At 42.6% G+C, this 12,982-nt stretch overlaps 1 protein-coding gene across 1 annotated transcript in view; it reads right to left on the bottom strand.

Annotated features, from left to right (window-relative positions):
* Positions 1 to 538: 538 nt before the first annotated feature.
* Positions 539 to 12,982, bottom strand: part of LOC311116525 (TGF-beta receptor type-2-like) — a gene marked incomplete at its 3' end in the record, with an annotated part of 35,191 nt that continues 22,747 nt past the window's right edge. Inside the window, exons 4-7 of the mRNA XM_084191611.1 lie at positions 3,934 to 4,107; positions 3,443 to 3,564; positions 1,364 to 1,564; positions 539 to 871 (exon numbers count right to left, since the gene is read on the bottom strand). Coding sequence (XP_084047737.1) covers positions 539 to 871; positions 1,364 to 1,564; positions 3,443 to 3,564; positions 3,934 to 4,107 — 830 coding nt within the window. The remainder of the gene's footprint in view (positions 872 to 1,363; positions 1,565 to 3,442; positions 3,565 to 3,933; positions 4,108 to 12,982) is intronic.

Below are 12,982 nucleotides of genomic sequence, written 5' to 3'. Positions count from 1 at the left end.
ACAGTGGCCTGTAGGCTACAGCTTATTCAGTACTCTAATATCTCTATAAACCACTACACTCTCTGAACAGTGGTCTGTAGGCTACAGCTTATTCAGTACTCTAATATCTCTATAAACCACCACACTCTCTGAACAGTGGCCTGTAGGCTACAGCTTATTCAGTACTCTAATATCTCTATAAACCACCACACTCTCTGAACAGTGGCCTGTAGGCTACAGCTTATTCAGTACTCTAATATCTCTATAAACCACCACACTCTCTGAACAGTGGGGCGTAGGGTACAGCTTATTCAGTACTCTAATATCTCTATAAACCACCACACTCTCTGAACAGTGGGGCGTAGGGTACAGCTTATTCAGTACTCTAATATCTCTATAAACCACTACACTCTCTGAACAGTGGCCTGTAGGCTACAGCTTATTCAGTACTCTAATATCTCTATAAAACACCACACTCTCTGAACAGTGGCCTGTAGGCTACAGCTTATTCAGTACTCTAATATCTCTATAAACAATGTCATAGGGTTATAATGTTCACATCAACAACAATAACTGTTGTTCTCACCTGTCCGCTGTTAGCTAGATCATCCACTGTCAGTGTATTATCCAGTCTGAGTCCCAGTCCAAAGTCACACAGACAACAGGTCAGATCCTGCTTCACCAGGATGTTAGAGCTCTTCAGATCGCGGTGGACGATGGGCACCTTGGGCCGCCCGCAGGCCGTGTGGTCACTGTGAAGGTGGGCCACCCCGCAGGCCAGGGACCCCCCCAGACCCCGCAGATCCTCCCAGGAGACCAGGTTGCGGGTCAGGTACTCCTGAAGGTTCCCCCTGGGGTGGAAGGCTGTGATCAGCCAGTACTGATTCGACATCTAGAATGGACAAAAAAGACACCGTGCCGATAAACGATGCCGTCAAAAGGGTGTAGGGAACAATTAGCTTAAGTGCCAGTCCAATCGCTGATGACGATTGTTATGTACGTCACCCCTCATTTGGACGTCGCCTTACACGACTTTAACGACGTCAGTCTCAGGCTGAAGTACGTAGCCAACACAGAGAAGTTTGAGTCATCAGGCAAGTCTGTGTGTCCTATCATGCCAACTCCTTGTCACTCATTGTCAGGCCATGTTCGGCTTGACGTTCACAGCCATGGAGTTGGCGTGACAGTACCAACTGATCTGGGACCAGGCTTGGGAACGGTAGTCAACTTCATGTTTTCATAATAGAGAGCTAGTGGACAACGGTACACAGTATGTATCCCTGCAATCCCTTCCGTAAAGTGCAACAAAGATAATACAGGCTGTGATTAGGTCAAAGTAGTGCACTGTATAGGGAATAGGGTGCCATTTGGGATGGAACACTACCTTTCTCTCCTCTGCTGTGAGGAAGTGGAGGACGTTGTCGTGGCGAAGGTTGATGTCAGAGAAGATGTCCTTCTCATTCTTCCATGATGCATACTCCTCCTCAGGGAAGATCTTCACGGCCACCGTCTCAAACTGGTCCGCCGAGGAACCGGGCTGTCTTAGCTTGGCCTTGTACACCTCAGCGAAGCGCCCCTTACCCACCTAATGTAGATATAATATACAGTAAAGCTGGTTATAACCCTTACCCACCTAATGTATATATAATATACAGTAAAGCTGGTTATAACCCTTACCCACCTAATGTATATATAATATACAGTAAAGCTGGTTATAACCCTTACCCACCTAATGTATATATAATATACAGTAAAGCTGGTTATAACCCTTACCCACCTAATGTATATATAATATACAGTAAAGCTGGTTATAACCCTTACCCACCTAATGTATATATAATATACAGTAAAGCTGGTTATAACCCTTACCCACCTAATGCCAATATACAGTAAAGCTGGTTATAACCCTTACCCACCTAATGTATATATAATATACAGTAAAGCTGGTTATAACCCTTACCAACCTAATGCCAATATACAGTAAAGCTGGTTATAACCCTTACCCACCTAATGTAGATATAATATACAGTAAAGCTGGTTATAACCCTTACCCACCTAATGTATATATAATATACAGTAAAGCTGGTTATAACCCTTACCCACCTAATGTATATATAATATACAGTAAAGCTGGTTATAACCCTTACCCACCTAATGTATATATAATATACAGTAAAGCTGGTTATAACCCTTACCCACCTAATGCCAATATACAGTAAAGCTGGTTATAACCCTTACCCACCTAATGTATATATAATATACAGTAAAGCTGGTTATAACCCTTACCCACCTAATGTATATATAATATACAGTAAAGCTGGTTATAACCCTTACCCACCTAATGTATATATAATATACAGTAAAGCTGGTTATAACCCTTACCCACCTAATGTCAATATAATATACAGTAAAGCTGGTTATAACCCTTACCCACCTAATGTATATATAATATACAGTAAAGCTGGTTATAACCCTTACCCACCTAATGTCAATATAATATACAGTAAAGCTGGTTATAACCCTTACCCACCTAATGTATATATAATATACAGTAAAGCTGGTTATAACCCTTACCCACCTAATGTCAATATAATATACAGTAAAGCTGGTTATAACCCTTACCCACCTAATGTATATATAATATACAGTAAAGCTGGTTATAACCCTTACCCACCTAATGTAGATATAATATACAGTAAAGCTGGTTATAACCCTTACCCACCTAATGTATATATAATATACAGTAAAGCTGGTTATAACCCTTACCCACCTAATGTATATATAATATACAGTAAAGCTGGTTATAACCCTTACCCACCTAATGCCAATATACAGTAAAGCTGGTTATAACCCTTACCCACCTAATGTATATATAATATACAGTAAAGCTGGTTATAACCCTTACCCACCTAATGTATATATAATATACAGTAAAGCTGGTTATAACCTTTACCCACCTAATGTATATATAATATACAGTAAAGCTGGTTATAACCCTTACCCACCTAATGTATATATAATATACAGTAAAGCTGGTTATAACCCTTACCCACCTAATGTATATATAATATACAGTAAAGCTGGTTATAACCCTTACCCCCCTGTGGTTGGAGTAAAAGTGAGAAGTTAGGGCTAGTCTAAAGCAGAAAATAACAGGATGTTGAAAGGAGCACCACAGGGAAAAGCCCTAAAGTCGGCCATGCACTAACAAGGATTTCTAGTAGAAGAAGAAGAAGAAGAAGAAGAAGAAGAAGAAGAAGAAGAAGAAGAAGAAGAAGAAGAAGAATAGAAAAATATATGCCATTTAGCAGACGCTTTTATCCAAAGTGATTTACAGTCATGCTAAATACAGGAGAAGAAGAAGAAGAAGAAGAAGAAGAAGAAGAAGAAGAAGAAGAAGAAGAAGAAGAAGAAGAAGAAGAAACAACAACAACAACAACAACAACAAGATAGCTCTGCGGACCTGCAGGTCCAGCTCGATGGGCAGGGGTTCAGTGTTGTGGTTGAGGTTGTTGGCGTGCGTTGAGCTGCTGTCTGATCCATCGTCGTCCATCATGATAGCACAGGCGTCACTGCAGTCCAGACCTATTTATTGATTTATTGATTTATTTATTGATTGTTTGAATCTATTGGATAATTAAATCACATATAAAGAGAGTCACTCCAGACAGAAACAACATAATACATTTAAAACAACTATCCAGTATTAACACACTAAAGCCTGAAGGCTCATTTTCATGTAAGATTGATTTGATGATTGATTGATTGATCTCATGATTGACTGATTGATCTCATGATTGACTGATTGATATCATGAATGACTGATTTATCTCATGACTGATTGATTGATCTCATGATTGACTGATTGATCTCATGACTGATTGATTGATCTCATGATTGACTGATTGATCTCATGACTGATTGATTGATTGATTCCATTGTGGTGGTCCTCACCTTTGCCCTTGCGTTTGGGCTTCTTGCTGTCCCACTGCTCCTGGGTGAGTTTGCGTTGGCGGTGGACTCGGTACCAGTAGAACATAGCGATGACTACCACAGCCAGGACCAGTAAGGGTAGCAGGCTGACCAGGATGACTGGTACCACTGGCGACTCGATGGTCGTGCCCACAACTGGAGAACACAGGAGAGAGGGAGGGGAGGCTTAGAATAGAGCAAATGTAGCAAAGGTGATCGGGAATCTTGTAAAGAGGTAGCCCTCGGCCCTTGATGATGATCTCTTGGTCTAATGGTTTAGACTTTGGGTTGGTGAGCAGGAAACCCCAGTTCGATTCCTACTGGTTACACAAGCATGCTGCTATGACTAAACTGACTGCATATATAAGTAAATCTAACACATCCTTCGATATCCCTTTTCATCCCTCAGAAACAATGATTGATGTGCAATAATCCAATGTTGTGTGCTCTTACATCTCCAGTTCGTGAGGAAAGTGAAACATAGTAGCCCAGTGTAAACAAGGCCAGGATATCCCACAAATAGAAAAGGGCTGAGCTCTTTGATAAAGTTGTGTTGCATTGTGTTCCACAAATAGAAAAGTCCAAACCCTTTTACTTGCTACAGGATAAAATTCCGCTTTATAAAATGTTACAGTTCTTGTGGGAGTCTGGTGACGTTCACGTTGGCCTTTACTCTTAAAAGACACAGTAATAGTAGTGTTTATATCTGAAGACATGAATAGAGTTCAGACATGAATAGAGTTCAGATATGAATAGAGTTCAGACATGAATAGAGTTCAGACATGAATAGAGTTCAGACATGAATAGAGTTCAGATATGAATAGAGTTCAGATATGAATAGAGTTCAGACATGAATAGAGTTCAGACATGAATAGAGTTCAGACATGAATAGAGTTCAGACATGAATAGAGTTCAGATATGAATAGAGTTCAGATATGAATAGAGTTCAGATATGAATAGAGTTCAGACATGAATAGAGTTCAGACATGAATAGAGATCAGACATGAATAGAGTTCAGATATGAATAGAGTTCAGATATGAATAGAGTTCAGATATGAATAGAGTTCAGACATGAATAGAGTTCAGACATGAATAGAGTTCAGATATGAATAGAGTTCAGATATGAATAGAGTTCAGACATGAATAGAGTTCAGACATGAATAGAGTTCAGATATGAATAGAGTTCAGATATGAATAGAGTTCAGACATGAATAGATTTCAGATATGAATAGAGTTCAGACATGAATAGAGTTCAGATATGAATAGAGTTCAGATATGAATAGAGTTCAGATATTAATAGAGTTCAGATATGAATAGAGTTCAGACATGAATAGAGTTCAGATATGAATAGAGTTCAGATATGAATAGAGTTCAGACATGAATAGAGTTCAGATATGAATAGAGTTCAGACATGAATAGATTTCAGATATGAATAGAGTTCAGACATGAATAGAGTTCAGATATGAATAGAGTTCAGATATGAATAGAGTTCAGACATGAATAGAGTTCAGACATGAATAGAGTTCAGACATGAATAGAGTTCAGACATGAATAGAGTTCAGATATGAATAGAGTTCAGATATGAATAGAGTTCAGACATGAATAGAGTTCAGACATGAATAGAGTTCAGACATGAATAGAGTTCAGATATGAATAGAGTTCAGACATGAATAGATTTCGGATATGAATAGAGTTCAGACATGAATAGAGTTCAGATATGAATAGAGTTCAGATATGAATAGAGTTCAGACATGAATAGAGTTCAGATATGAATAGAGTTCAGATATGAATAGAGTTCAGATATGAATAGAGTTCAGACATGAATAGAGTTCAGACATGAATAGAGTTCAGACATGAATAGAGTTCAGATATGAATAGAGTTCAGATATGAATAGAGTTCAGACATGAATAGAGTTCAGATATGAGTTCAGATATGAATAGAGTTCAGACATGAATAGAGTTCAGACATGAATAGAGTTCAGATATGAATAGAGTTCAGATATGAATAGAGTTCAGATATGAATAGAGTTCAGATATGAATAGAGTTCAGACATGAATAGAGTTCAGACATGAATAGAGTTCAGATATGAATAGAGTTCAGATATGAATAGAGTTCAGATATGAATAGAGTTCAGATATGAATAGAGACATTCTATCCTTGACCCTCCACATCTCTAGGAGGTGGAGTGGGTACTGGGCACTGCCACCTAACAAGAATAGAATATAATAGAGTAGAGTAGAGTAGAATAGAGTAGAGTAGAGTAGAATAGAACAGAGTAGAATAGAGTAGAGTAGAGTAGAATAGAGTAGATTAGAGTAGATTAGAGTAGAATAGAACAGAGTAGAATAGAGTAGAGTAGAATAGAGTAGAGTAGAGTAGAATAGAACAGAGTAGAATAGAGTAGAATAGAACAGAGTAGAATAGAGTAGAGTAGAGTAGAGTAGAGTAGAGTAGAGTAGAGTAGAGTAGATTAGATTAGAATAGAACAGAACAGAGTAGAATAGAGTAGAGTAGAGTAGAGTAGAGTAGATTAGATTAGAATAGAACAGAGTAGAATAGAGTAGAGTAGAGTAGAGTAGAGTAGAGTAGAGTAGAGTAGATTAGATTAGAATAGAACAGAACAGAGTAGAATAGAGTAGAGTAGAGCAGAGTAGAGTAGAGTAGAGTAGAGTAGTCCTGTGTAGCTCAGTTGGTAGAGCATGGCGCTTGCAACGGCAGTGTTGTGGGTTCGATTCCCACGGGGGGCCAGTATAAAAAAATATATATATATATAATAATTGTATGCACTCACTACCTGTAAGTCGCTATGGATAAGAGCGTCTGCTAAATGACTAAAAAAATGTTTAAAGAGTAGAGTGGAGTAGAATAGAGTAGAGTAGAGTAGAGTAGAGTAGAATAGAGTAGATTAGAATAGAGTAGGGCTCAACGTAACACAACTTTATTCAGGCCTGGTAAGACTTAGCACCCAAACCAACCAAACCCCCTCCTGTACAGAATGGAGACAGAGGAGACAGTGTGTCCTGTGAGTCCTCGCTACTCTGGGCACCAGTTCAATCTGCCTCAGTCAGAGTCTCTCAGAGGAAAATGACCCTAGCTGACACACTGTGGGTTGACTGCCAGGCTGCCACTTACCACCGAAGGAGGTCCAGAGGCTCCACAACCAAACAGAGAGCCTCTCTGCCAGCTACGTTCCGTGGGCACTGGGCAGGAGACAGGGCAGTGAGGCTGGGGCAGGGAACTGGGGCGGGGCGGGACGGGGCGGGGGGGGCAGTGTGGTTGGGCACTGGGCAGGAGACAGGGCAGTGAGGCTGGGGCAGGGAACTGGGGCTGGGGGGGAGGCAGTGTGGTTGGGCACTGGGCAGGAGACAGGGCAGTGAGGCTGGGGCAGGGAACTGGGGCTGGGGGGGAGGCAGTGTGGTTGGGCACTGGGCAGGAGACAGGGCAGTGAGGCTGGGGCAGGGAACTGGGGCTGGGGGGGGGAGGTAGTGTGGTGGTTGGGCACTGGGCAGGGGGAAGAGCAGGGAGCAGGGCAGTAGCACTGGTGCTCAACTCTCCATTTCTCTTTGAACAGCACCAGAGTAGGCTTCTTATACTGGAAGGGGGGTGACGGGTGATTGTGTAAAATGAATAAAAACATAATAGTGTGGTTGGAGGAGTGTGTGTGTGTGTGTGTGTGTGTTTTGTTTGTTACAGATAGGTAGGGGGTGACAGTAAAACTGTCAGTTAATCGCTTCAGGCTGAGCCACAGACACAAACATACAAAACACATATACTTGCACAAGTTTGTAAAACATTTCCAGAGAAGGAGCGGGAGAGCAGAGTTTTCACAAGCTTCAAATAAAACTTTACTGAACATAGTTTGGCAGTGTGAACATGCCAAGGTGTGTCTCTACCTAATCCTAGCCTTTTTAGTAGAGAGAGAGAGAGAGAGAGAGAGAGAGAGAGAGAGAGAGAGAGAGAGAGAGAGAGGAGAGAGAGAGAGAGAGAGAGAGAGAGAGAGATAGAGAGACAGAGAGAGAGAGAGAGAGAGAGAGAGAGAGAGGGAGAGAGAGAGAGAGAGAGAGAGAGAGAGAGAGAGAGAGAGAGAGAGAGAGAGAGAGAGAGAGATAGAGAGACAGAGAGAGAGAGGGGGAGAGAGAGAGAGAGAGAGAGAGAGAGAGAGAGAGAGAGAGAGAGAGAGAGAGAAAACCTAAACAGTATGTTTGACCTCTCAGCTTCCATATCTAATCTAAAAATGTGAAGCAGACAACCTAAGAAAATTAACAACAATGACAAATGGTTTGATGAAGAATGCAAAAACCTAAGAAAGAAATTGAGAAACCTATCCAACCAAAAACATAGAGACCCAGGAAACCTGAGCCTACGTCTTCACTATGGTGAATCACTAAAACAATACAGAAATACACTACGGAAAAAGAAGGAACAGCATGTCAGAAATCAGCTCAATGTAATTGAAGAATACATAGACTCTAACCACTTCTGGGAAAATTGGAAAACAAACAACAACACGAAGAGTTATCTATGCAAAACGGAAAAGTATGGGTAAACCACTTCTCCAATCTTTTTGGCCCTATAACAAAGAACAAACAGCAAAAACATATACATGATCAAATACAAATCTTAGAATCAACTATTAAAGACTAACAGAACCCACTGGATTCTCCAATTACATTGAATTACAGGACAAAATACAAACCCTCCAACCCAAAAACGCCTGTGGGGTTGATGGTATCCTAAATGAAATGATAAAATATACAGCCACAAATTCCAATTGGCTATACTTAAACTCTTCAACATCATCCTCAGCTCTAGCATCCACTCCAATATTTGGAACCAAGGACTGATCACCCCAATCCACAAAAGTGGAGACAAATTTGACCCCAATAACTACCGTGGGACATGCGTCAACAGCAACCTTGGGAAAATCCTCTGCATTATCATTAACAGCAGACTTGTACATTTCCTCAGTGAAAACAATGTACCGAGCAAATGTCAAATTGGCTTTTCACCAAATTGCCGTAGGACAGACCACGTATGCACCCTGCACACCCTAACTGACAAACAAACAGACCAAAACAAAGGCAAAGTCTTCTCATGCTTTTGTTGATTTCTCATCCTTCTCCTGCCCATGCTTCATCATGACGTTGTCCCCACAGTGACCGTACGTACATACCCCAACCAGAAGCCATGGATTACAGGCAACATCTGCACTGAGCTAAAGGGTAGAGCTGCCGATTTCAAGGAGCGGGACTCTAACCCAGACGCTTATAAGAAATCCCGCTATGCCCTCAGACGAACCATCAAACAGGCAAAAAGTCAATACAGGACTAAGATTGAATCGTACTACACCGGCTCTGACGCTCGTCGGATGTGGCAGGGCTTGAAAACTCTTACAGACTACAAAGGGAAGCACAGCCGCGAGCTGCCCAGTGACACAAGCCCACCAGACGAGCGAAATAACTTCTATGCTCGCTTCGAGGCAAGCAACACTGAAGCATAAAATGACTATGTGATCACGCTCTCCGTAGCCGATGTAAGTAAGACTTTTAAGCAGGTCAACATTCACAAGGCCGCAGGGCCAGACGGATTACCAGGACGTGTACTCCGAGCATGCGCTGACCAACTGGCAAGTGTCTTCACTGACATTTTCAACATGTGCCTGACTGAGTCTGTAATACCAACATGTTTCAAGCAGACCACCATAGTCCCTGTGCCCAAGAACACTAATATAACCTGCCTGAATGACTACCGACCCGTTGCACTGACGTCTGTAGCCATGAAGTGCTTTAAAAGGCTGGTCATGGCTCACATCAACACCATTATCCCAGAAATCCTAGACCCCCTCCAATTTACATACCGCCCCAACAGATCCACAGATGATGCAATCTCTATTGCACTCCATACTGCCCTTTCCCACCTGGACAAGAGGAACACCTACGTGAGAATGATATTCATTGACTACAGCTCAGCATTCAACACCATAGTGCCCTCAAAGCTCATCACTAAGCTAAGGACCCTGGGACTAAACACCTCCCTCTGCAACTGGATCCTGGACTTCCTGACAGGCCGCCCCCAGGTGGTAAGGGTAGGTAACAACACATCTGCCACGCTGATCCTCAACAAGGGGGCCCCTCAGGGGTGCGTGCTCAGTCCCCTCCTGTACTCCTTGTTCAACCATGACTGCATGGCCAGGCACGACTCCAACATCATCATTAAGTTTGTCGACGACACAACAGTGGTAGGCCTGATCACCGACAACGATGAGACAGCCTATAGGGAGGAGGTCAGAGATCTGGCCGTGTGGTGCCAGGATAACAGCCTCTCCCTCAACGTGATCAAGACAAAGGAGATGATTGTGGACTACAGGAAAGAAAAGAGGACTGAGCACGCCCCCATTCTCATTGCCGGGGCTTTAGAGGAACAGGTTGAGAGCTTCAGGTTCCTTGGTGTCCACATCACCAACAAACTATCATGGTCCAAACACACCAAGACAGTCGTGAAGAGGGCACGACAAAGCCTATTCCCCCTCAGGAGACTGAAAATATTTGGCATGGGTCCGCAGATCCTCAAAAAGTTCTACAGCTGCACCATCGAGAGCATCCTGACTGGTTGCATCACTGCCTGGTATGGCAACTGCTCGGCCTCCAACCGCAAGGCACTACAGAGGGTAGTGCGTACAACAAAGCTTCCTGCCATCCAGGACCTCTATACCAGGCGGTGTCAGACGAAGGCCCTAAAAATTATCAAAGACTCCAGCCACCCTAGTCATAGACTGTTCTCTCTGCTACCGTACAGCAAGCGGTACCGGAGTGCCAAGTCTAGGTCCAAAAGGCTTCTTAACAGCTTCTACCCCCCAAGCCATAAGACTCCTAATTTTTACATTTTTGTCATTTAGCAGATGCTCTTATCCAGAGCGACTTACAGTTAGTGAGTGCATACATTTTCATACTGCCCCCCCTGTCAGAAACGAACCCACAACCCTGGCGTTGCAAGCGCCATGCTCTACCAACTGAGCTACACGGGGCCCGTAATCATGGCTACCCAGACTATTAGCATTCATCTTTTGAAACTTCTGAGTGTAATGTTTACTGTTAATATTTTATTGTTGATTTCACTTTTTGTTTATTATCTATTTAACTTGCTTTGGCAATGTTAGCACACATTTCTCATGGCAATAAAGGCCTTAAATTGAAATTGAATTGAGGGATCTCATGTTCAGATAGGGATCAGAGAGGAGGGGTATCCCAAATGTTGCCCTAACCCTAATCCAAACCCTCATGTGGAACGCAGGAGGAATCCTTCCAGGAACAGACTGGTAAACATGGCAACATGGTCTATATTAATCTGAATATCACACTCATTATTTATCTGGTCTGGTAACAGCTTTATAAACATGTCTCATATATCCCTCTGTCCTCTCTCCCTCCCTCCCTCCACCCCCTCTCCCTTTCTCGCAGTCTGTATCTCTCCCTCTGTCCTCTCTCCCTCTCTCCCCTTTCTTTCTCTCTACCTCCCCCCTCTCTCTCTCTCTCTCTCCCTCCGCCGCTCTCTCTCTGTCTGCCCGTGAGTCACTCCTCTTTAAAACGGTTCTGTTCTGTGTGACTGCAGGCCAAGATTCCACAGTATGGGGAACTGTAAAATCTCACAGAGCGACCGACTGACTGGAATAAATGCACAAGACATGTTTTCCCTTCCATATCTTCCTCTTCTTCTTCTTCTTCTTCTTCTTCTTCTTCTTCTTCTTCTTCTTCTTCTTCTTCTTCTTCTATTATGATCCAATAGCCAGAATGCTTTGGGACAGATGATGAGGAAGTTGTTTCATAATCAAGGCTTCTAAAATAACTCAGGGATGGAAACAAGCTAGGAGAACAACAGTTAACACAGAAAGATCTTTTCAACTTTCCGTGAATTTATATTAAATAAATAAATGATATCCTTATCTCTAAATCACATGACTTGATATTACAGGCTACCTTTGGAGAGAGAATTCTGGCAGTTGCTAAATAAAAAATAAAAAACGATAAACTTGTTTTTGTTTCACTTCCCGATTGAAGCTGTCAAATTCACAAGCTAAAAACATTTGTGGTCGAGCTGATCCACTCTGTTATCTCACTGACAGGAATCACAGGAACAACAGACAGACTGATGATACGACTTGTTGATTATTAACATCTGGATCTCTTGTCTTCACAATCATTCATTTCTTGACAAACATTTGCTGATCTAGCTAGCAGTATTTCTAAATAATGAATCGCTCACTACTAAAGTATGCGTGGATACACACGTATGCACACGTACGCACTCACACAAACACACACCCACGCACACACAATTAATGACCCAAACGCAGTGTTTTAGTGTCTGTATAACTCAATGGCCCACAGTCTGACTGCTCTAGGCACATCAGGAGAATGCTATGCTATGCTAGGGAATGCTAGGGCCTAGAGGTAGAATGCTATGCTAGGGAATGCTATGGCCTAGGGGGAGAATGCTATGCTATGCTAGGGAATGCTATGGCCTAGGGGGAGAATGCTATGCTATGCTAGGGAATGCTAGGACCTAGGGGTAGAATGCTATGCTATGTTAGGGAATGCTAGGGCCTAGAGGTAGAATGCTATGCTAGGGAATGCTATGGCCTAGGGGGAGAATGCTATGCTATGCTAGGGAATGCTAGGGCCTAGGGGTAGAATGCTATGCTATGCTAGGGAATGCTAGGGCCTAGAGGTAGAATGCTATGCTAGGGAATGCTAGGGCCTAGGGGGAGAATGCTATGCTATGCTAGGGAATGCTAGGACCTAGGGGTAGAATGCTATGCTATGTTAGGGAATGCTAGGGCCTAGAGGTAGAATGCTATGCTAGGGAATGCTATGGCCTAGGGGGAGAATGCTATGCTATGCTAGGGAATGCTAGGGCCTAGGGGTAGAATGCTATGCTATGCTAGGGAATGCTAGGGCCTAGGGGGAGAATGCTATGCTATGCTAGGGAATGCTAGGGCCTAGGGGGAGAATGCTATGCTATGCTAGGGAATGC

This window comes from Coregonus lavaretus (genome assembly GCF_964263955.1).
Source record: "Coregonus lavaretus genome assembly, contig: HAP1_SCAFFOLD_3579, whole genome shotgun sequence".
Lineage (NCBI taxonomy): Eukaryota > Metazoa > Chordata > Actinopteri > Salmoniformes > Salmonidae > Coregonus > Coregonus lavaretus.
This window is presented reverse-complemented; position numbering and strand designations above follow the sequence as displayed.